We start from the raw sequence: 25,636 nt of genomic DNA on the forward strand, positions 1-25,636 counted from the left end.
TGTGTGTGTGTGTGTGTGTGTGTGTGTGTGTGTGTGTGTGTGTGTGTGTCTACATGTCTAAGTGTGTGTGTGTGTGTGTGTGTGTGTGTATGTCTAAGTGTCTACATGTCTAAGTGTGTGTGTGTGTGTGTGTGTGTGTGTGAGTGTGTCTACATGTCTTAGTGTCCAATTGTGTGTGTAAGCGGATGATCAACAGAAGGAGCAGGCAGAGAAATAAACTGCTGGGCAGGTGATGGTTAATGCTGGTGCTGGGGTTTGGACAGGAGTGAATTATGCGGAAAAAAAACACTGCCTACATTCTTAAAATATCAAATATAATATACATAAATAAAAAATAAATGCATTGCAGCACTTAAACTTCTATTCTGTTACTTACTCTTCAAATCTTTGCTTCTGTTGATACCTTCTGAAAACAAAAAACATATCTTCAAATACAGAAGGCTAACGGCTACAGAACATCTTTAATACAATTCCTGATCGTCATACACTCTGCTTACAACGTGCAACATGTAGTTATGCTGACAATAATAATAATAAAGTCATTTCTGAGAGCATACACTCCGCTTAAAAGGTGCAACATGTAGTTATGTTGACAATAATAATAATAATAATAAGGTGATTTCTGAGAGCATACACTTTGCAGTCACATTGAGCAGAATCATTGGCATGCAGAAAGGCAAGCACATCAGGTAGCTTTATGCAACTCATGAACATCTCCATGAGACTTTAAAGCACAGGTGTACAAACTCTTGGGTCTTAACGAGTCTCACAGGTCTACCGCTGAGAAAGAGTTCAGCCTAAATGTCAACAATTATAATGATGCTGACACTGGATAACAGGAAGAGACCTCTGTTAGCACAGGGGGCTGGAAACTGCTTAAGACCTGCTTCAAACCTAACCTGGAGAGACATGAAGCTAAATACTTTAAAAGCCTCATAAACATACGCTGGTAAATGTCAGGAGTGATCTGAAGGATGGCAGCACTCTCCAGCTCAACTCCACACACCACCTCTGACAGTCAACCAAAGGACCAAACACGGCAGACAGAGCTGGCCTACCGGCCAATGGTGACCCCAGAAGAGATGAGAGCAAAGTGCGGACCAGATCAACCCTGATTTGGGCCAGGTTCGGTCCTGACCCAGACACGTTGTTCCGAGCGTCAGGTGTGTACTTACTGGACTTGACGGGGGGCTTGAGCTCCTCTGTGTCGATGCGGCTCGTGTCCACATGCACCAGCAGGTGTGTGAGGCGACGCACGCGCGAGTTAAAGATGGCCGCCCGCGTCTTGTAGCGCTTGGACGACTCAGCGTTGTCCAGGTACTCGCTCAGCAGCCAGGCCAGAGGGCTTAGCACGGGAAGTTCTGGCAGCAGACAGAGAAGAAAACAAGGAGTCAGGTGTGTGTGTGTGTGTGTGTGTGTGTGTGTGTGTGAGTGAGTGTGTGTAGGTGTGTGTAGGTGTGTGGGTGTGTGTGAGAGACTAATCTATGTACCTGAGACTGTAATGCTCTGTTCTGTGATTGTGATAAGAACCCACAGGTGTGTGTGCGTGTGCGTGTGTGTGTCTCACCTGAAATGGTGATGCTCTGTACTATGGGTGTGATGAGGGCCTCCCAACAGGTGCGTCCCAGGGCCTCAGCAGCCTCAGCATCAGGCAGGAAGCGATCGGCAAACATCTGCTCGTGTTTCAAAGCGCTGTTCAACCTGGGACACAAACACATGGGTCACCCATGAGCAGGGCCACTACAGTAGAGTAGGCTATGGTGTATATATATAGGTTATGGTGTAGAGCAGGTATACTTGGCTCAGCAGGTTATGGTGTAGAGCAGGTATACTTGGCTCAGCAGGCATAGGTGTGGGGCAGCTAGACTGGGCTCAGTACATACAGGTATAGAGCTAGTGGGCAGGTAGGCTAGGCCCAGCAGGTACAGATGTAAGGCAGGTAGACTAGTGTGAGGTAAGTAGACTAGTGTGAGCAGGTACAGGTGTAAGGTAAGTAGACTAGTGTGAGCAGGAACAGGTGTAAGGTAAGTAGACTAGTGTGAGCAGGAACAGGTGTAAGGCAGGTAGATGAGCATGAGCAGATACAGGTGTAAGGCAGGTGGACCCTGACGATCACTTACTTGTTGAAGAGCTGCAGAAGCTGGGTCTTGTCCTCCAGTATCTCCTGGCACCAGGTGTGGGCCTTGGTGGTGTAGAACAGGTAGGTGCGGCAGCACAGCTGCTCCTTGAACACGGGCCAGAAGGTGGGCTTGGGCCCCAGCACCTCAAAGCCGTGCACCCTGGTGTCAATGCCACCCTGGGGGGGGGGGGGAACGAGGGAATGATGATCAGCGCATCGGATAAAGTCTGATCTCTGACATTCATAGTGCTTACAGGACCATCAATAAAAATAGCATTTGAAGAAATATTTCAGATCCATTTAGGCTACAGGGAGATTCGATCCCAAAAGGAGGCAAGTGTACACGGACGGACAGCACACAGAATTTGGACCGGACATCCTGAGTTCTGCCTGCTCCAGTCTGGTGTCTTACACACTAGTCAGCCATCACGTCAGTTTCATGTCCACGGTTGCCTCTACACAATAATCAGGTCTAGCACATAGAGTGTAGTACATGCCCCAGCCTTCACCCTGGTACCCCTTTTGCAGCGACCTTTGAACCCGATAGAGCCTGATCTGTTTTAGCGTTAGCTGCCACGGCCAATGACTACTTGACAGTAACCCCAGGGGCCTGACCTGCTGGCATCTTTTGATGCGGATCTGCACGATGGACCAGAAGCGAGTCATGTTCTCCAGCAGAACGATGCGGCTGGCGGACGGTGGCACGTTCACCTGCGGGACACACAGACATTCACATTAACACACACACACACGAACCTCACTGGAGTTACACCCCTTGGAGCAAAGTTTGTTTCAAAAGGTTTGCATGCTAGAGGCTTTCATTTTTGACAGACTATTACCTCTATATTTAGTTTTCTGCTAATACAAATGGAGTATTGTGTCTATGGTCTGAAAAAAAGAAAATCACAGATTTTGAACCCCAAATTGAACTGCTCTATCGCACAGCATCCACTAATGCATCTGGCAAATGGCTTTGTTTTCTTACAAATATGTTTATATATGCATTATATCTCTTGATAATCTTTAGCATAAAATATGCATAATTATAACATGATATAATGATGCATATTTGATGCTAAGGGCTCACATAATATAATGATGCATATTTTATACTAAGGGCTCACATAATATAAAGATTTTAATTTTATGCTAAGGGCTTAACAGCGTATTTCTTTCATGTGGCATTTCAACGTTAATGGACACGTCTCAATCTCACTGTAAAGATGTCAGTAAAGACTGGTGTATCTTACAGTGTTGATGCTGGCACTGTAAAGAAAGTTAGTAAAGACTGGTGTATCTTACAGTGTTGAGTTCAGTGTTGATGCTGGCAGGGTCGTCTCCCCCCTGCACTAGGATACGGGCTGGCATGTAGCTGGAGTCTTCACTGGCCACCAGCACCGCCAGCTGCCTGTTGAGGAGCACAGACACACCACAGTCATCTTCACCATTAACACCGCTATCTACACAGACACACCACAGTCATCTTCACCATTAACACAGCTATCTGCACAGACACACCAGTCATCTCCACCATTAACACAGCTATCTGCACAGACACACCACAGTCATCTTCACCATTAACACAGCTATCTGCACAGACACACCACAGTCATCTCCACCATTAACACTGCTATCTGCACAGACACACCACAGTCAGCTCCACCATTAACACAGCTATCTGCACAAACACACCAGTCATCTTCACCATTAACACAGCTTTCTGCTAAGATGACCTCTCCACCAATAACACAGCTATCTGCTAAGATGACCTTTCCACCATTAACACAGTTATCTGCACAGACACACCACAGTCATCTCCACCATTAACACAGCTATCTGCACAGACACACCACAGTCAGCTCCACCATTAACACAGCTATCTGCACAAACACACCAGTCATCTTCACCATTAACACAGCTTTCTGCTAAGATGACCTCTCCACCAATAACACAGCTATCTGCTAAGATGACCTTTCCACCATTAACACAGTTATCTGCACAGACACACCACAGTCATCTTCACTATTAACACAGCTATCGGCCAAGATGACCTCTACACCATTAACACAACTATCTGCTAAGATGACCTGTCCCAGAAGGCTGTAATCTAAATAAATGTATGCATACAATCCTCACAAAGTCGTTCTACAGATTACAAATTACTGCTGTGCATGCTGTCCCACAGTAAGTGCATATCATTCAAATATTGTACTTTTGTAATGTTATAATATTATAATATAATTATAATACTGCAGTGTCCACATTACAAAACACTTTCCACCCACAGACAGAGAGAGCGAGAGAGAGATACACACACACACACACATACCATCTAGAGAGGAACTGGCTATGAAGCAGATTTAAGATCTTGCGCAGCTATATCCATACTTAGAGTGTGGCGTGTGTACCTGATGACGACGCCCTTGTGCATGTAGATGTTTATGAAGTGGGATCCAGTGCAGCCGTTAGACTCCCAGTAGGTTTTGGGGTTCTTGTCGGTGAGCTTGTTGACGCGGTGGTGGTTGGAAGACACCTCCACCTTCTCCCAACACTTATCCTCCTTCAGCTCCACACTCGACCCTGCACAGAGGAACACAGGTGCTCAGACTCAGGTTTACACTACAGGAGGTGCTGAAGAGGCATTTAAGAGGCTCGTGAGGACACACACACACACACACACACCACTGAAACACCTGTTGAAGCACTGGGCAGTTCAGTAAACACACTGCATTACCCAAAAACAACACAATTAACAGAATCTAGCTTGTCTCCATATTAAGACTACTCATATAGCACTCATGAAACATTTAAAAGGACTTGCGTAGGAAGGACTTTAGTTGAGCAGTACACAGGTGATAGGGAGGCAGATCACCTTGGCACAGGTTACGCAAGAACACATCAAAGAAGGGGATGTTGATGGGCTGGTGGCTCCTACGGTGTTCCTCTATGTGACCTAGAACCATCTGAGGGAGAGAGAGATAAAAACAGACAGAGTGAGAGAGAGAGAGAGACAGAAGTAAAGAAAGACAGAGGGATGGGTAGACATAGGGAGGGAAAGAAAAGGGTAATACCAAGAGAAAAGAAGCAAAGATAAAGAATGAAAAGGGAGAGAGTGGTCAGAATGAGTTATTGTTCTGAGAAGACAGGCAAGGATGCAACAGATAACGCTGAAAACATCTTCAGTCCCATTTCACTGACCCCCATCTGTCCTTCCATCTTGCCAACATCTTTCATAGATATTGCATTTGTCCACCACTCCTCTGCATTACCCCCCCCCCCCCCCCTGCATTCTCCCCACTGTGCAGTGACTGCTCTCCTCACACTCAACCACTCCCAGCCATCATCCTGGTACTGACCCAAAATACAACCCCCCCCTCACACACACACACACACACACACACACACACACACACACACAACACCCTCTCACACACATAACCCTTCTCACACACACACACCCTCTCACACACCCTCGCTCTCACTCTCACACACACACACACACACAACACCCTCTCACACACACAACCCTTCTCACACACACACACCCCCCCCTTCCTCATCTCTGCTCCTACACCTCCTCCTCCTCCTCCTCCTCTCTCCTCACCTGGATGCATCCTGCCAGTACGCTGGTGGTCATCTTCTTGTAGAGGCTGGCGTACTTCTCGCAGTCGCTGATGAGGTCCTTGAGCTCGGTGACCAGCAGCAGGTTGGTGCTGTGTTTGTCCAGCGCCTTGACCAGCGCATCCTTGGTGCCCAGCCGGCACATGACCACCGCGTAGTCCTTGTTCAGAGACGCCAGCCGGAAGAGAAAGCGGATAAACTGCTGCACCACCTTGGGGGGCAGAGCATGACATGGAGAGGGTCAGGATATGAATCACGAGCCAATGATGTTGATGGTGTGTGCCACTACACACACACACACAACAACAAGACAAGGACTCATTACAGCCCCAGGTTATCAGCCCCTGCCTGTCACACACACACTCCCATTCATTCACTCATACACATACACACACACAGCGGTGATTAGACAGGGCTGAGAGGGTGAGCAGACGTACATCTCTATCGTTGATGAAGGCGGTCATGGAGGACAGGCAGGGCTCGATGCTCTCATGCCAGGGGAGCAGATCCTCCTGGTAGTTATCCAAGAACTTGCACAGAATCCTGCATGACAGAAGACACATCCCACAAATATGCTTAGACCTCAAAGTCAAACAGAAAGACTCATTTATAATGATTATAACTAATTATATCATTTTTATAAATGCCATATTATAATTTATAAGTGGATCATACTGGCACAACTTTAGACTGATGTGCCTGATCACCACAGTCCTTGTCTGACTGATCACAACAGAGTCCTTCTCTGTAAACTCACACCACTTCAGGATTTCTCTGGAGGGTCATAATTAACCATAAGGAACTGGCCTGTTAGCACCCAGCTGAGGAAGCCCATTCCGACTGGCCCCACTAGTCCTGACAAACTGAAGTGGGCCAGTGACCCCAGTCCTACCATCTCTCCTCGCCATGTACTCCCCCCCTTCCCAGTCCTACCATCACTACCCCCCCTTCCCAGCAGAACCCCTCTGGTCTGGTCGCCTGACCTGAGTATGGAGAGCTGCAGGGCCCGGTCCACTCGGTGCTGGTCCATGAGGCACACCAGGTCCTGGAAGGTGTCTCTGTTGTAGGTGACCTCGTTCTTCTCGTCCTCCAGGTGGGCCGAGTCGCACAGCAGCTGTTCCAGCGTCTGGACCACCTCTTTGGTGGCCGTCATGCTCTTCAGGCTCACCACCAGCATCTTCAGCTCCGTGTCCTTAAACTCCAGCTCCTCCTTAGACTCTGCAGGAGGAGACACATTCAGGCCAATCAAAGCTGCTGCATGCAGTACAGTTTAACAGTTTGTACAAAAATACAATACAATATTGTTTTTACAAAAAAAAGCTAAAGCTAACTAACGTTAGCAGCTGGTTTTAATTTCAGAAAGCAATGACAAAGGTAGATCTTGTGACACAAAAAAGTCTCTTAGACTGGTGATCAGTTAAATATTCAGCCAAACATTAATTCAAGGTGATTCTCGCTTAAGCTATTACTGCTCAACAGCTAATGCCTCAAACTCCAGCTAACTGATCTCTGCAGTGACTACATGATTTATCCCAGCTCAGTACTACTACTGCTAACTAGTGGACAAAATAAGCCACCGCAGGGGACATCATAAGTCATGTCACTAGTAGGACGTTTTCTACACACCTTTCTTCTCCAGCTTGTGGACCATGGAGATGTGGTTGAGGGCGATGATGGCCAGGGTGGTGGTCTCGGAGCGCTGGGAAGAGAGGCACTTCTTCAGCACAGGACTGATCCCACAAGCCACCAGCTGCTCGGCCAAGCTCTTATGACTGGAGATGAGCATGATGACCACCAGCAGGCCGTTACACACAGACAGAGAACACCTGCAGAGGAGAGAGAGAAGGGTCACACACACACACACACACACACACACACTTCAGCTTCTCTTCCAGGGTCTTATAACTTGACATGAGCATCACTACCAGCACACCATTACACATAGACAGAGACGCGGAGAGGAAAGTCTCACTCTCTCTCTCTCACACACACACACACACACACACACACACACACACACACACACACACACACACACACACACACACACACACACACACACACACACACACACACACACACACACACACACACACACACACACACACCCCCCCCTGGCCTACCGTGGTGTGTTGAGCATAAGCTCGATGGCGTTGGGGATGGTGCTGAGGAGGCCTTTAGAACCCTCAGGTGTGGCTGAGCCGATGCTGGCGAAGATCTCCAGCATCATCTGCGTTCCCGACTCGGACAACGGCACACAGCTGCCCACGCTCCGCATGTCGTGCTTACTCGCTCCCGTGATCACCTTAAGCGTCTGAGGGACAAGAAACACAGACATACATCAACAAACAAACAAACAAACATGTCCACACTCCTCATGTTGTGCTTACTGGCCCCAGACGCTGAAGATAAACAAGGACATACATCAATAAACAAACAAATAAACAACATGCACACACACTGTACAGGTTTTGCGGTCAGCCCTCCCTTAAAATCACCTTCAGGGTCTGACAAACTGGCAGACAAACAAACAAACAAAAAAAACGAAGAAATGTAGCCACTCAAGTACAGGGCTGGTGTGTGTGTGCGTGTGTCTGAGCCAGAGGACAGACAGGGCATGTGTATGCGCGTACAGACACAGATAACGAGCAGGCAGTGTTTGAAACACAAGCAAGGTGACCGAGGGCAGGGCAACGCTAAAAAAAATCAGCTCATTAATTCAGGAGCTCCAAGAGAACAGAATGACCTTTAGAATCTGATGGACAACAGATGGAAACACACAAAGAGCTATCCGCTGCACGGGGGTGAGATGAGGCGACTCATACTATAGTCAACCGATCAGTCATGTTATGGTGACTGGTAACCACAGAGCAGCTCGATGTACAGTCATGTTATGGTGACTGGTAACCACAGAGCAGCTCGATGTACAGTCATGTTATGGTGACTGGTAACCACAGAGCAGCTCGATGTACAGTCATGTTATGGTGACTGGTAACCACAGAGCAGCTCGATGTACAGTCATGTTATGGTGACTGGTAACCACAGAGCAGCTCGATGTACAGTCATGTTATGGTGACTGACAACCAAAATAATAGGTTGCTTGCAACCAGCCTTGGTGAAGGGACCCTTAATTGGAGAGAAAAACGTCTTTTAACGTTTCCTTAATTTGTTGGCATGTTGTAATTATTCTTTAATCCACATTTAAATTTGCTTAATGTTGCCAGAAGAATATCCGGAAGAACTAATGACTTCCATGGTTATAGTGTGGTGTAAGGCGTGTACCAGTGTGGTTATTACACACGTATCGCCAAGGCGATCTCTTGCACCTGTGTGCAGATTATTACACACATATCACCAAGGCAATCTCTTGATTTTAAATTATTACACACATCACCAAGGCGATCTCTTGATCTGAGATTATTACAAACATATCACCAAGGCGATCTCTTGATCTCAGATTATTAAACACATATCACCAAGGCGACCTCTTGATCTCAGATTATTACACACGTATCACCAGGGCGATATCTTGCACCTGTGTGCAGATTATTACATACGCATCAACAGGGCGATATGCTGCAACTGTGTGTGTGCAGGTTATTGGATACGTACTGCCAGTGCGATCTGCTGCACCTGCGTGCAGGTGGAGAACTCCTGCATGCTGCTGAGGATGGCCTTGACCCCGCCCTCGGTGGCGAAGGACACGCGCCACTCGTACTTGAGCATGAGAGCGCGCGTCAGACGCAGCGCCGCCACCGCGTCGACCTTCACCTGAGAGCCAATCATCTCCACCAGCAGCTTCAGAACCTTATCGCTGCAGGGGGCAGGGAAGGAGACAAGGGAGGGAGGGAGCAGTTGAGGGATGTAGAGGGAGGGAGAGCAAAGTTATCATCTACTTCCTATTAAAGATCACAACTTGAAGGGCACATTCATTTATGGGTTAGTTAATGGGTTTTTCCTTGGCACATGTCAAGTGTGTATGCATGTGTGTGTGTGTGTGTGTGTGTGTGTGTGTGTGTACATACCGTATGGCCTGAGCGGAGTCACACAGCGTCCTCTTCTCTTGCGGTCCCTCCTCCTCCAGGAGTTTGATCATGACCTTGATGGCGGCGAGCTGCCTGCCCGCGTCCGACCCACTGCCCCCCTTCCTCATCATGTCCACCACCTCACCCATCTTCTCCAGAGCCGTCTTCTTCCCCTGAACCTTAGGGCTGTTGAACGCTGCACACACACACACACACACACACACACACACACACACACACACACACACACACACACACACACACACACACACACACACACACCACAGTTAACTTCAGCACATCTTATTCGGGGGGGGTGGTTGTGTAGTCCAGCTGTCTTTATGTCACATCTTTTCACATTTGCATTTCATATTAATTGGTTAATTGGACATTTAAGTCACCAAAGTATAATCCAGTATAGTCCAGATACATTCCTATACTGTTTGAGAACCTCTTCACTACTCTTCCCTCAGAACCTCTTCACAGCTCCACTACTCTTCCCTCAGAACCTCTTCACTACTCTTCCCCCAGAACCTCTTCACAGCTCCACTCCTCTTCCCCCAGAACCTCTTCACAGCTCCACTCCTCTTCCCCCAGAACCTCTTCACAACTCCACTACTCTTCCTTCAGAACCTCTTCAGAGCTCCACTACTCTTCCCTCACACATTGGACGTACAAAACATTTTATACTTGAATTACTTGTTAAACAAAATGTTACCCTACCAGCAGACCATAATTATAAACAAAATTATAAACGGCAGGCCAACTGTGCACAGCCCCGAATGGCTTTGTGACTCATCACAGGCAGTTTTCAACACCCACCAATCCACACAGGCGACACACTGTGTTTTAAGTGCCTGTTGTGATATCATGTGGTGCGTAATGGGCTTTCCGTATGAATGGTGCCAGGAGTGAGCACCCGTGGGCCGCCATTTTTAAAGATGTCAGTGATCAATTTGGATGCTAACTGGCTGAAGCTAACGATACGGACCCCCTGGTTTCACTGGTGATGAAATGAGAAAACGGCAACTATTGCAAATGCTGTCTCACTCCTGGTTCCTGTGTGTGTGTGTGTGTGTGTGCGTGCTTCACAGTAGAATGGCACAGTGTTTTTTTTACACAGTTTCGCTCTGAGGACTGATGACACATGATCCCTCACACTCACACACACACACACACACACACACACACACACACACACACACCACTCCCAGGTATGGTGTAGCTGTACCTATACATAGACACATAGGTGTTGAAAATAGAGGACAGGCTCTGGGCTCCAGCTCAAGTTTCCATATGCATTAAAACTTCAAGTGGCCAGCCCCACAACACACACACACACACACAAATGCATGTGCTCTCCTTATTCATTCACTCACACTACACACACACACACACACACACGCATGTGCTCTCCTTATTCATTAACACTACACACACACACACACACACACACACCAAGCTTTGGCCAGCCCAAACATCTCCTTCAGTGGGAACGCTGTGTGCACCCCTGTCACACACACAGACTGACACACACACACACACACACACACACACACACATACTGACACACACACTACAAACTAATAATAAAGATTGATTGGCATCTTTCCAAACACAGTGTGCAAACACAGCTACAGACACACACAAATATTATACTATATCTATGGGGCCTAAGGGGACTTTTTCATTTCCATTAGTGAGAAAATCTGAGAGTACAACCCCGCCCCCACCCCCCACCCACCCCGCGCACACACACACACCCCCTTCACACCCCCACAGAGATGAATTTACTGAGGCAAAAACAGAGACAATCTGACTGCACACATATTCACACGAAGACAAACTCACTGACACACAGTAACTGGAAATGCTGTCTCACTCCTGCTTCCTGTGTGTGTGTGTGTGTGTGTGTGTGTGTGTGTGTGTGTGTGTGTGTGTGTGTGTGTTTCACTCACAGTTTCGCTCCACAAACCGATGACACATGGTCCAAGGCATGACCTTTATATTTATAGGTTTATAATCTGAGCATCTGTAGTCTACAGGGGACCATCCAAATAAAATGAGACCAGACAAGCTTAGTGAAACTAGCCTGGACACACACACACACACACACACTTCCGATTTGACTGCTCCTGCACACATACCCTTCATCTTCTCCTCCAGGTCCTCGGGGTACTTGGTCTCGTCCTCAGTGGGCAGCTCACTCTCTGTGTCGCTCCCGCCCCCTCCCTCAGAGCCGCCCTCCGTCGCTGGCTCCTTCTTGGGCTTCTTGGACACGGAGCCCATTGCTGAGGAGGAGGAGACGGCGATGCCGGAGGAGGAGGAGGAAGAGGGGGGACTACGGCGCCCTCCCAGCAGGGTGGCGGCGGCGGTGAGGGGGTCCTCGTCCTGAAGGCCGGCGCCCCCGCGGCGCAGGTAGTGTTTGGCAAAGGCCTGCGAGCAGAGCAGGTCGCCCAGGCAGGAGGACTGCAGCGTCTGCTTCAGGTAGTGCAGGATCTTACGCACCACCTCACCGGTCACACACAGCTGCAGCAGGGACACCTCGTCCAGCTCAGACATCTACACACACACACACACACACACACACACACACACACACACACACACAGACAGAAAGTGAAAAAAGACAGTTATCATCACCATATGAAACATGAGTTTACAGGCTTCATGACAATGCTAACTGCTCTGTATAAATACATAAAATTGAATTATGGTTCACAAGAATGCGTATGAGAGAGAGTGTGAGCAAGATGGAGGGCGACTGGGAAGAAGAGAGAGAAAGAGATAGAGACAGTGAGCAAAAGGAAGAGAGAGAGTGTGTGTGTGTGTGTATGCCTGACCTGTGCCTCGTCCAGGTTCTGTCGCAGGATGTGGTTGACCTCCTGCTGCTGCTCGGGCTCGAGCTTCTTGATGAAGAAGAGCACCTCCCACCATTCGGCCCGGCTCAGCTGGGCGCCGTCCTCCCGCTCGTCCTCACAAAGGTACGGCAGGGAGTACAGGCCGCCTGGCGGCTTAGAGAAGAACGTCTGGCTCACTGACACACACACACACACAACGCAGAGAGAGAGAGAGAGAGAGAGAGAGAGAAAGACAGACAGACAGAGACACATATTAGCATAAAAAACGAATTTCTCACACACACCATAGACAGGCTCACACATGAAAGCACAAACAGATAAACAAGCACAGTCAATGCGCGCACACACACGCACACAAACAAACACCATGGATAGACTCACACATGAAAGCACAGGCATAAACAGATAAACAAGCATAGTCAAGACACAGATGAACTTTAAACATGCACTTAATATCCATTCACTGACTATATGGAGGGGCTGTCTGAAAGCGTTGGGGTGTGTGTGTGTGTGAGTGTATTGGGGGGGGTACACCGATAGAAAACGCCAGGGGAACAACAGTTAGGAACAACTCAAAGTTGAGAAGAGCACAATGCTGCCTAGCAACCAAATAATTATACTGGTTTCCATTCTGTCAGGTGGTGCCAAGGAGGAGTTAAAAACAATGCAGTGTGATGAGTGTGTGAGAATGTGTGTGTGTGTGTCTGTTACCTGCTGTGAGTTTGAGCGTCTCTGTAAGTGTTGAGGCTTTCTCCTGGGTCTCCTTCTCTGATTGGCCGCTGGTGCCGCTCCCCAGAATCTCAATCATGTGCCAGTGCACCCAGTAGGTACGGGAGAGAGAGTTCCAGTAAACCTACACACACACACACACACACACACACACACACACACACACACACACACACACACACACACACACACACACACACACAAACACACAAACACACACAAACACACACAAACACACAAACACAAAATACACCCCAAATTGTCTTTAGATCAGGATCATCCATTTAGATGAAGTTAAACAACTTAATAAATATATGCACATTGATGATTAAGGATGTGACCATTTGGAGTGAGTGTCTGTGTGTGTGCGCGTACATTTGTGTGAGTGGTCAGTGAGTCAGTGTGTGTGTGCCCTTATATGAGTTGAGTGGTCAGTGTGTGTGTGTGTGTGTGTGTCTTCCTACACGTGAGTAGTCGGTTAAGGAGCGCGAGTGTGTGTGTGGGGATGTGAGTGTCCTGCAGCTGGGTGTGCCTGGTGAGGTGGTGCGTAAGATCCTGCGCTGTGTACCTGTACAGGTGGCGAGCCGTCGTTGCTGTAGCGAAACTCCCCCTCGTCACCCGAGGACACCTCCTCGTAGTCCTCCAGCATGCGGACCATCATGCCGCTCTTCAGGTTGTCCTGCACATACTCCACGTAGGACGAGCGCGTGCTGAAGTCCACGCGTGTCTTAAAGTCATTCGCCACCTTCTTCTTCGTCGGAGCAGCGGAGACGGGTGCCACGGGAGGAGTGGCTCCGGAGGCAGTTGCCATGGCGGCAGCCGTGGCGGCAGTGAGGGATGCTGAAGCGGTGAAACGTGGCTGGAAGATGGAGCGCAGCATGCGCCGAGGACACCCCTCGTCCTCTGAGGCGTCGTCGCTGGCCCCGCTCCCGGTCTGTGAGGGCAGGCACATGGGCAGCTGTCGGTTGCGGTCCCAGCCCATGACGCGCACCAGCTCCGAGATGAGGTTGGCCATCGCCATGGTGAACTCAAACTCCCGCTGCAGCCGTGTCTGGTCCGAGGCCACGGATGAGGGAGACGAGGAGGAAGGCTCGATGCTGGACTCTGAGCCGGCCGTGTTCAGCTTGTCCATCAGGGATGTCACACACAGGTAGCGCTTCACCAGAGAGAAGAGCAGCTTCCCTGGGATCTGTGGGCCACACACACACAGTAAAGAATAAATCACCCAAGAACAGAACACACACACATTCTCTCATCTCACACCACACACACACCTCTCATCCAATTAGACCCCATAGAGTCCTCACCTTGTATCCCACCTACAGACAGACACACACACACACACACACACACACACTCTCTCTCTCTCCCGCTCTCTATGAGGTATAATATAGTAATTATTAGTAGCACTGCTCGCCTGGAGGCCCATGTGAAGTGTGTGACCTGTGTTGGGTACCTGTTGCAGGTGGACGCCTTTATTAGATGTGTCCCAATTAGTACGGTAATTAAATCATTTACAGTAATTATAAGTGGCCCTGGGAGAGGTGTGCTGGGTGACAGGGTGAAGAGTGTGCTGGGTGAGAGGTGTGCTGGGTAAGAGGTGCGCTGGGTGACACTTCTGTGTTTCCCACAGGCTCCACAAAAATAGTCTACTTCATGTATTGAATATTTCTAATAATTTCACATAACACAGACCACGCAATCCTCCCCTCCATCTCCCCGCACGGGAAGAGTAAGACCCAGTGGAATAAATGAATAAATAAACAAAACAAAAAACTCGGCACTGTTGATCAGAACACCTCATCTCTCTAGGTATTTCAGAGAAGAGTGCCAGTGCCTGTGCATAAGGGGACACCTCTGGGGCTGCTCCATTATATTGCACAGGCAGGGGCACAACGAGGGGAGATTGGCCACTAGATCGCTGATGGAAAAAAAAAAAACATACTAACATGGGTCGCCATTAATATACCTGGACGGGAGTCTATGCGGGACACTGAACTCTGTGTGAAGGTCCCTGTGTGGAGGTGTTCTGAATACCTGTGGCAGGTGGATTCCCCCGACCGGTGTCCACAGTAAATACAGTAATGGCTCATGGCCCTGAGGGGAGGGCTACCTGTAGGCACCTGCGGTAGGTGTGTTGAGGGTGAGGTGTGTTAGTCACCTGCGGTAGGTGGGTTAGGTACCTGTAGTAGGTGTGTTGAGCGTAAGGTTTGCTGTGTGGTAGGTGTGTCGAGTGTGAGGTGTGTTAGACACCTGTGGTAGGTGTGTTGAGCGTGACGTGTGTTAGGTATGAGTTGTGCTGTGTGGGAGGTGTGTTGAGCGTGAGGTGTGTAAAGTACCTGTGGCAGGTGGATGCCCTCGAAGGAGATGCCGTGCTCCTCGGAGGAGGTGGTCTCGGCGAACAGCTCCAGCAGCGTGAAGCGATTGTCAAAGTCCATGTGCTGCTCAATGCCATCCTGCTGGCTCAGAGACAACAGCACGTACGCCCGACTACCTGCAGGGACACACACACAGGAGATGATCAGCACTACGCTGATGTTCACTCACTCACGCACGCTGGTATTCACTCACTCACTCACTCACTCACTCACTCATGCACGCACACAGACACACACACACGCTGAGCACTGAGCTGCTGTTTATGACCACACACACACCACACTGATCAATACTAAATGTTTAAACATCAAACTGATCAACACAGAGTTGAAATCTCTTTGACTGTGTGTGTGTGTGTGTGTGTAGATGTGTGGGCGCACACAAACACACACACACACACACACCAGCTAAGTGTAGATTAGATGACTGTACATAGTGCATTATCCAGTTATGCATAGACTAGTAGACTAGATGACTAGTAGACTGTGACAAGCGGGGGAGCACAGTGGAGCAATGCTGACCCCCGCAACCGTTGAAATCCTTTTTTTTTTGCAAACACACAGCAAGTCAGGGAGCAGTCATCTTTCGCAACTCTTCGCTGTGCAACGAAGTAAAAGCAGTTAGGCTGTTTGATCAGGCCACATGCTAATGTGCCAACAGCCATTAGTCAACAGCCCACTCCATACCACAATCTAGCCCTGCAGATAACACCCAGACCTGCAGATAACAGGCAGACCTGCAGAAAACACACAGACCTGCCTGTGAGGTCTAACAGTCGTTGGCCAACAGGCCACTCCATACCACAACCCAGCCCTGCAGATAACACACAGAGCCACACATGTATGAGGTCTTACAGAGCACAAGAGTGACAACATGGGACATCTCTAAGGGGAGACCAGAATAGAGAAGAGAGCATGCTGGGATATACATGAGGGATCAGAGCAAGGAGTTCTGGGATTGATTTGAGACAGGAGAAGAGGGAACTCTGGGACATATCTGAGGCGAGACGGACGGAGCAGATCTCAGAAGCAACAGGAAAGCAGAGAATGCACGCAGATCTGTATCGGTACAAGAGAATAGGGCATGCTGGGATATGTCCGAAAATGTTTGGTCAGAGAGCGAGCGAGCGAGCGAGCGAGCGCCAGAGAGGGGAGTAGGAAAGGGATGAACAGAATGAGTCATGACGGGATGGCTGTTTGCCCATTGGCACTGTGCCAAGGCTGGAGGGGCACATGCCAGAGGAGGCGCCTCGTGTTCGCTGGAGTATTTTCAGCCTGCTGGACCTCCTCTGACAGCCTTTAAGACTACTAGATCACTCACACACTCACACACACACACATATATAGTACTCTCTTATACCTCCTTCGCACCTCCTGACCGCCTGTGCACATATGACTCCTTATATGTAAAAACAAGAGGAAGCAACGCAGCAACATATGAAGCAATACAACAACAAATAAACAGCAATGCACCACTTGAGGCACCATGCGTGGTCTGCACACAGCACAGGAGTACGAGAATTGCTGGACACACACACACACACACACACAGTGGCAGCTAAGTGGTCAGCAGACTGCAGCTCGACAGGAATCATGTGACAGGAAGTGCATCGGGTCATGCCGAAGCTATGTGGGCCCTGTGAGTCAGACAGTGAAAACCAATCAGCAGGTCATGGTGAAATAATCCCATCTCAACGGTCGCCCGCTATCACCACGTTCATCTCAACTTAACCGCGTTCCCTTGACTCACTCCTCACAGGGCTAAAGCTGCCACTTCATCTTCATCACACAGCGACACAGAGCTGCCTGGGATGGTCCTGCATAGAGAGTTTGAAGGCATATCGCTTTCTTCAAACTCGAACCTTTCTATGTCTTTATGGCAGCGACTGACACTGACAACTTTGAACTGAAAGCACCATGACCTCCTCCTCCTCCTCCTCCTCCTCCTCCTCCTCCTCCTCCTCCTCCTCCTCCTCCTCCTCCTCCTACTACTACTACTACTACTACTACTACTACTACTAACTACTACTACTACTACTACTACTACTACTACTACTACTACTACTACTACTACTACTACTACTACTACTACTACTACTACTACTACTACTACTACTACTACTACTACTACTACTACTACTACTACTACTACTTACTACTACTACTACTACTACTACTACTACTACTACTACTACTACTACTACTACTACTACTACTACTACTACTACTACTACTACTACTACTACTACTACTACTACTACTACTACTACTACTACTACTACTACTACTACTACTACTACTACTACTACTACTACTACTACTACTACTACTACTACTACTACTACTACTACTACTACTACTACTACTACTACTACTACTACTACTACTACTACTACTACTACTACTACTACTACTACTACTACTACTACTACTACTACTACTACTACTACTACTACTACTACTACTACTACTACTACTACTACTACTACTACTACTACTACTACTACTACTACTACTACTACTACTACTACTACTACTCCCCACTACTGGCATCAGTTTTCAATACTGTTAACGGGACGTCACGACTGCTACAAGACAGCATAGAAACACTGTTAACGGGACGTCACGACAGCATAGAAACGTGACAGGAGGGACACTGTGGCATGGTGTTTGTCGCACAAAGGGACCAGGGAATTTAGCAGCAGGAGACACCACGAGAACATTTTACTCCAATACAACTGGCATTAAGGAGGGGCTACAGTGCATTAAGGAGGGGCTACAGAGCATTGTGGGAGGGGCTAATATGCATTAAGGGAGGGGCTACATGGCACAAAAGGAGGGGCTACGATATATTAAGGAGGGGCTATTGTGCATTAAGGGAGGGGCTACAGTGCATTAGGGGAGGGGTTACCTTGCATTGAGGGAGGGGCTACACTGCACTAAGGGAGGGGTTACATTACACTAAGGGAGGGGCTATAGTGCATTACAGGAGGGCCTATGTTGTATTAAGGGAGGGGCTATGTTGTATTAAGGGAGGGGCTACAGGGCACTAAAGGAGACCCCCATTTTCTGGAGGACTCGGGTACTGTCACTTGGTGCGCAGCTTTCACATCAATGAAATAAAACAAACTATCAGCTCATGCAGACCCCGGTCCACACACAAAAGCTCTAGTGTGAAAGCAGAGGGACAGTGATATGGAAGTGATTCCGTTTATCAGACTGGCTTTGGGAAAAACTCTCAAACACACACACACCCTGTGTTTTCCCCTACCAGTTATCAAGGTTGCTTAGAGACCACTACAGCAAACAAACAGTCCAATCAGCAGAGGGCCAACAGTAACGGAAACTCAAACTCAGCTCTGTGGAGTGAATCATAGACTGATAACCCGTTTGAACTCAAGTCCAGTCGAAGATCCTCTCCAGAACAAGCAACGACCGGGTCGAACAGGTCCCTCCCTCTACATTCCTCTCAGTTCAGGAGAATGCCATGAGTTTATGAGTTTACCAAACTAAAACCCACCATGAGGCTCAGCACACAAACACACACACTGGTGTTGCACAGTATACCGATAACGGAAAGGTAACTGCCCCATGTCATGTACTTTAACACTGACCAATGAGGATAACAAAGTATCTGTCAATCATGTATGCACGCATGTGGGGGTGGGGGGGGGGGGGGGGGTGCACTCGGTCGACTCAGTGGTGGTCGACTCTTCTACACCCTGTCTGCACTCAGCACAGTTCCACCTTACTCCAAAAGAAACTCAAAGAGTGCGGTTCCACAGAATGTCTCAAGTGTTTTTCTCGTTCCACCCCAGTTTTGGTTCCTCTTTTGCAGAAATGCAGTGACTGTGTTCAGTGCCTGGTCTTCTGCACCAAAATGAACGGACCAACCTCACATAGTTGGAAAGAACATGCTGGGAGTATGATCGTTATACTTTCCCTTGAATGATTAATAACTCTGTACTTAATGCTCGAGATTTTATAAATGAATCACATAAAGCTCCAACAGAGTCCAGAGACTGCAGATTTCGTTCCAACCAGGGAGGAAGGGACTGATGAGCTGCATTAGGTGCGTGTGTGTGTGTGTGTGTGTGTGTGTGTGTGTGTGTGTGTGTGTGTGTGTATGTGTGAGTGTCGGCCTGCACACAGTGAAAGCCTGCAGTCACTGCAGGTTAAAGGGGCAGTAAAAGCGTCTGTTTGTAAAACTTGCGAGTAAACTTGCTAACATCCACGCCGCCAAAAACACAGCAGGCACCGATAAACGTTAACTAGACATACCACAAAACGGTGTGCCACACAAAGTGAGAGAATGAGGACGGATTATGAAATCAAGGGCCCCTGGGTATGAAAGCTTCCTGGGCCCTCCTACTCCCGAGCACACAACAAGAAGCAGCTCACAGCTCAACCACCCTGTGCTCACGTGACATAGTTAATACCTGTAGATTGCCTACAGGAGTCACACCAACAACATCAACACGTGATGCAATAAGCTACATTAATGAATTTGCACCAAATTTCAAAATGTTTGCTTAAGAGGCTCTTGGGACATTGGAATGTGCCAGCTGTACGAAATCTCTACAACATTCTTTGGACAAAATTCAGAAAATTTGGCATGCGTCCAAAGCATGTGGTAGAGATGCAGCGGTTCAAGTTTGAACCTTTATGTCACAAGATACTGGCTAGTGAAGGACTACATTTCTGCATTGATGTTATTCACTAGGTGACACTAATCCACAAAAGAATCGTAATGAGCAAGGGTCATGTAGTAGTCACCTAGTAGTCAACCTGCCATAGAAAAATTCGTTAAAAAAAGAAATTCGGTTGTCGAGCTATTGCCAAAACGGTACCACACCTCAGGGCTAGCACAAAGTGTCACACCCACCTACAGACTTCTGTAAAAGCCATGTGGGGCTACAATCACGCCAAGTTTCATGTGGATTGGTGAAGTATAAGTATGTGATATCGTTGACCATTATTAAAACATTAGCCCATCTCACAGCGTGAGGGTGAAACTGACAGTGCCACCTTCACCATGGTTTCCCTTTTTTCAGACACCCCCATCGTGTTTGGCCAGCCTCGTCCAATCCTCAACTCTGTGGCCAGAATAGCACTGCTGAGGAACGGCCTTCAGGCCGCACAGCACACAGCACACCGCTCAAGTGCTCTTCTCTTTCTGTGTTTCTGGGCTTGTTTCCTGCTGTGCGTCCAACATCTCATCACGAGATGGAGAGAGGGAGTGAGGGAGAGACGGGTAGAAAGAGAGAGACGGGTAGAGAGAGAGAGAGAGAGACGGAGAAAGAGAAAGAGAGCAAGCAGGAAGCTTTTGAAGAGAAGGGCCTTTCAGACTGAAGAGGGAGGTATGAGGAAGCACAGGGTGCGCGCACACACACACACAATCACACACACAGAGGGGAAGAGAGGGAGGAGAGAAGAGAGGATCAGGAGATTAGTTTGTGTTTGCAGAGACGTTGGTGAATACAAGCTGCACATTGGTTACGTGACGTGACAAACAGACCATGGGTGGCAACCTAATAATGCAATGTGAAGAGAAAAACAGCAGGGACAGGGGGAACAACCGCACTCAAGTTTGGACCAGCAAAACAAGTGTGAAAGCAGCCTAAGTGTGACTTTCGGTGAGGTGATCGATAAGGCACAATCAGTGCACAAGTTTGTTTACTTAGATTAATAATACCTCACCTTGCAAGGCTATGGGAGGGTGTGTGTGTGTACATTCAGCCAAGTTAGGAAATTTGAATTAAATCAGCCATACAGTAGCATCTAACTGTAATTCATTTAACGGAGAGTCTTCACTAGACAAGCACTGCCTTAAAGTAGAACTCTCCAAATCATCACCTGCGGCGTTCGAAAACTGGCACTCTCACACATACTCACACACCAGGGGGGGACAAATCGCTTGCCCCGGGCACCCAGGACAAGCAGATTCCGTGTTTGGGATAGTTATTTAATATTCCTACTTGCCTGGCGGACCGGAAGCCAATTTCTTGAATTGATAAAATGTATTAAATTAATACGAATGGAAATTCAGTGTCAGACCATCAGACGTTGCGCACGTCACGCTAAAGTAATGTTAGCTCATGCATGCGTTTTTTTTCATGTGGGCTCATTTAAGCAATGAAGGGAACTACAATTGAATTGAGTGCATCCGTTATGAAATATCCACATAGGCGAGATCCATTATGAAATATCGACATAGGCGAGATCCATTATGAAATATCCACATCGGCGAGATCATTACGAATGCATTTTTCATCATGCAAGTGAAATATGAAATGGTTCTGTGTTATAGTAAAGCAGAAGTGACGTGAGGTTTTTTTTAAGTCAGTGTTTAATATCAAAAATATGTAGTAATTAAGTTTGAAGTAAGTAAAATACATTATTTAAACATATAAAAAGGTCAGTTTATTATCTACGTATAGATCAGATACTGATACTGGGCCGCCGTGTCTCAGAACTGGGCAAGCAAAATGGGGCATTCACTTGCCACCCCCGTACACACTAGCCCTAGTTTTTGTGTGTGTCTGTGTGTGTGTGTGTGTGTGTGTGTGTGAAAGTGTTTGAATGTTGAAACCTTTTGTATGTGTATCTATGTGTGTGTGTTTATGTAGGATTTATTCAATGACAATGGTAATTCATTCAGTCCCACAGCTATAGTGGAGAGCAGCTGACCTCTGAGGACATCTTATCCTCACAGGGCTGGACCAACCACAGACATGCAGACCAGCCAGCCAGCCAGCATCTGTGCCACATCCACACCAGAGCTAAGCCAGACCATGGCCAAAATCAGCTGCCTTCGGGGAAACCCCCACACCCCCAACCTGTCTGTGAGGGTGAGGTGGTGCTGAGTGGTTAGCTGTACCAGGTGTGACCCCCACCCACCCCCACCACCACCCCCCCTTGGAATGAAGCCCTGCAGCCAAAACTCACTGCAACTCGGGGTGAGTTTGCCCAGCCCGGATTGTTGACACGGTTACAGCGGAACCACTGCCCTGATAAGAAATAATAACATCATAAACTGAATGGAGTCTTCCAGATGGAAAATGTCTGCCAGCAGCTCTTCTCCACAGAGGGCTGTCGAGGTTTCTGTTTTAGTTTAAGCAAAACGCAACCACACCTGATAAACCCAATCAATGGTTCAAAGACTGGAAGAGTGGAACGACATGCCATGCTGCTTAGTAGTAATGAAGGCTGCAGTCACATGGGCCTTTCACAGATAAGACTGCTTACGCCTGGTCTATACAGCTGCCTGCATGGTCAGCTGAATTAGATATCACACCGAGCTCTCAGACCCACTCTCCCCATAGGCTCCTTCCACGCACACAGAGAACACAGGCACCACTGAGGAGACTAGTGTACACATAGCAAAGTGGGATGGGAGGATGGTCAGCCCAGCATTGTCTGGGGTGGTGGAGGAAATGTCTCCAATCACTGGACTCAATCGTTTCAGATGCTAAGAAACAGTGTTTTGTTTGCGCTCTCATAGATATTACTGGAGGAGCAGCTCCGTGACCTCGAGAACCTCAATCAATCAATCATGAATGAACACACACTGCAATCAGAATTGATTGGAAATTGTGAAAATTGATTTTTGTCCACGATGTTTGTGGTGCACAACGTTTCGTTTTGTACAACGCTACTTATGTGGACATTCTTCACATTGACTGACTGCCTGAATGGGCCTGAGCTTGCGGTAGCTGCAAGGCACAAGACAAGCCTTGGATCAATAACAGCCTGTGGAGCAATTAATCAACTCTTGATATTTACTAGAGATTTCTGATAACTCAAATTTCACACATACATCAGCAACGTTGTGTCCTCTGTCCTTCTCTAGCAGTAAAAAAAAAATATATCCAGAGAAAAAAATATATACTGTTGCTGGCGTGTATGACAAGAATCACCTCACTATGGGCCAGTGACCAGTTCATTCTTATTAGATTTGATGCATATCATTATTGCTTGGTATTTTTATCTAAGATTTCAGTTCTACAAAAGGAAATATGAAAATATGAATATGACATAAACTATGCCGTTTCTTGTGATACTGTGTGTCTGCTGATGACTGACTAAATATAAAGTAAACATGACAAACCTGCTACACAGCCCTACATCCGCCCCAAGAGACATACCACCACACCATCATCATCATCATCATCATCATCAATTCACTTCTCTCCATCATCTCATGGTTAAAGGCACGTGTCAAACATGCAACAGCCGTAAATCAGTCTCATGCGTTCGGTAATACACATCATGTCTGAAACCCATGATGGCAATTCAACAACTAAAACATCTAACTAAAGCATTGGTTAATTGATTAACATTACTTGTGCATGCATTACTGGCTTCTCAGTATTTAATCTACTGAGTATCTGTACCTCCACAGCTCTACTGCCCTCTTTAATGTCTGGGCTGGCCTGTGACAGTGAAGGTGTCAGTGTGTGTCTGGGCTGGCCTGTGACAGTGAAGGTGTCAGTGTGTGTCTGGGGTGGGTGTGACAGTGAAGGTGTCAGTGTGTGTCTGGGGTGGGCTGTGACAGTGAAGGTGTCAGTGTGTGTCTGGGGTGGGTGTGAGAGTGAAGGTGTCGGTGTGTGTCTGGGGTGGGTGTGAGAGTGAAGGTGTCAGTGTGTGTCTGGGGTGGCCTGTGAGAGTTAAGGTGTCAGTGTGTGTCTGGATGTCTTTCTATCCCATGATGCTTGTGGCGGGGGTGTACCTGCGTCGTGCGAGGCGAGGGCACGGAGCATCTTGCCGGCGCTGCGTCGGGTCTGACGCTCCTTGTTGCAGAGCAGCTCCATGAGCAGGTCGAGCGCGCCGGTCTCCTTGAAGACCCCGACCAGCGAGCCGATGCTGGCGTAGGCACTGAGCACGTGAATGGTGTGGGTCAGGCTGATGGCGAACTCGCTCGTCTTGGCCATCTGCTTGCGCGCGCGACGCACCAGGTTCACCACGTCTGTCTTCATGTCGGAAAGCTCCACCTCGTCGAAGGTGACGTCGGGCGGGCGGAAGGAGCCCCCTCCGCCCCCACTGCTGCTGGGACTCTCCTCCTCCTCCTGCGCGGGGGCTTTGCGTTTGCCCAGCAGCGTGGGGCAGTTGGCGTACACATCCTCTGTGGACATCCACATCAGGATGCTCTCCGCCTTGCTCTCGCCCGACGTGGAGCCCCCAGAGCCGCCCGCCCCGGACCCGCTGCTCACGCTGCCGGCCACCTCGGCCCCGCCCGTGCCGGTCCCGTCCTCCACGGCCAGCAGGGTCCAGCGAATCAGGTACTCCGTCTGGCCATCGTGGGTCCGCCGCTGTCGGATCAGCTCCTCAGGGTAGGCCTGCTGCCTCGGACCCAGCTGAACCAACAGGTTCCCATTGCGGCGCTCGCCCACCATGGTAGCTGCTCAGATGGAGACAGGGACAAGGTACACATGAGCATGCAGCACACAGTAGGCTTCAGGATAAATAAGACAGAGTCAACAGTCTTCATCTATTGTGTGCAATAAGCTACATAACTTACACAGATCAAGGCAAAAAAAAAGTGTTTAAATTGTTACCAAATTCAACCCATCCTTTTGAGGTAGGTCTTTATGAGCTGCTAGTTTTGACATCATCTCCAAATGGTATATGATTTTGATGGCATGTTCATGTGAAGGACAGATAAAGACACCTGTCATTCCCACTAGTCATCCAGGAAGGGAACTATGTAGTTCTGTGTTCCGGGACGGAACACGCCGCAAGAAAAGCTTTGACTGTACAACATTGCCGAAATAAATTGCCAACTGGTCTGTTGTTTGCAAGGTTTTTAAATGCCTTTTAGCTAGTGAACTCGCTAGTTTTAGATCAAAACTCCTTACTGCGGCTTTAAGTGTAAAGAATGTCAATTATAGGCTACTTAGAATA

General features: G+C 48.2%; 1 protein-coding gene across 5 annotated transcripts in view; it reads right to left on the reverse strand.

The window, feature by feature from the left end:
• Positions 1–25,636, reverse strand: part of LOC105897402 (cullin-9) — a 54,384-nt gene that overhangs the window by 25,922 nt on the left and 2,826 nt on the right. For 2 of the 5 annotated variants that reach the window (XM_031579452.2, XM_031579456.2), the window contains exons 2-22: positions 24,465–25,133; positions 15,695–15,849; positions 13,924–14,544; positions 13,338–13,479; positions 12,609–12,802; positions 11,913–12,327; positions 9,766–9,961; positions 9,353–9,554; positions 7,864–8,054; positions 7,367–7,566; positions 6,724–6,958; positions 6,178–6,283; positions 5,724–5,951; positions 4,941–5,082; positions 4,528–4,699; positions 3,422–3,527; positions 2,735–2,830; positions 2,121–2,296; positions 1,568–1,701; positions 1,176–1,361; positions 377–406 (exon numbers count right to left, since the gene is read on the reverse strand). In XM_031579452.2, the coding sequence (XP_031435312.1) occupies positions 377–406; positions 1,176–1,361; positions 1,568–1,701; positions 2,121–2,296; positions 2,735–2,830; positions 3,422–3,527; positions 4,528–4,699; positions 4,941–5,082; positions 5,724–5,951; positions 6,178–6,283; positions 6,724–6,958; positions 7,367–7,566; positions 7,864–8,054; positions 9,353–9,554; positions 9,766–9,961; positions 11,913–12,327; positions 12,609–12,802; positions 13,338–13,479; positions 13,924–14,544; positions 15,695–15,849; positions 24,465–25,128 (4,591 nt within the window). In that variant the 5' untranslated portion in view covers positions 25,129–25,133. The remainder of the gene's footprint in view (positions 1–376; positions 407–1,175; positions 1,362–1,567; positions 1,702–2,120; positions 2,297–2,734; positions 2,831–3,421; positions 3,528–4,527; positions 4,700–4,940; positions 5,083–5,723; positions 5,952–6,177; positions 6,284–6,723; positions 6,959–7,366; positions 7,567–7,863; positions 8,055–9,352; positions 9,555–9,765; positions 9,962–11,912; positions 12,328–12,608; positions 12,803–13,337; positions 13,480–13,923; positions 14,545–15,694; positions 15,850–24,464; positions 25,134–25,636) is intronic. The other 3 variants (XM_031579455.2, XM_031579453.2, XM_031579454.2) reach the window with 3 other exon arrangements.

This window comes from Clupea harengus, chromosome 13 (assembly GCF_900700415.2).
Source record: "Clupea harengus chromosome 13, Ch_v2.0.2, whole genome shotgun sequence".
Taxonomy (NCBI): domain Eukaryota; kingdom Metazoa; phylum Chordata; class Actinopteri; order Clupeiformes; family Clupeidae; genus Clupea; species Clupea harengus.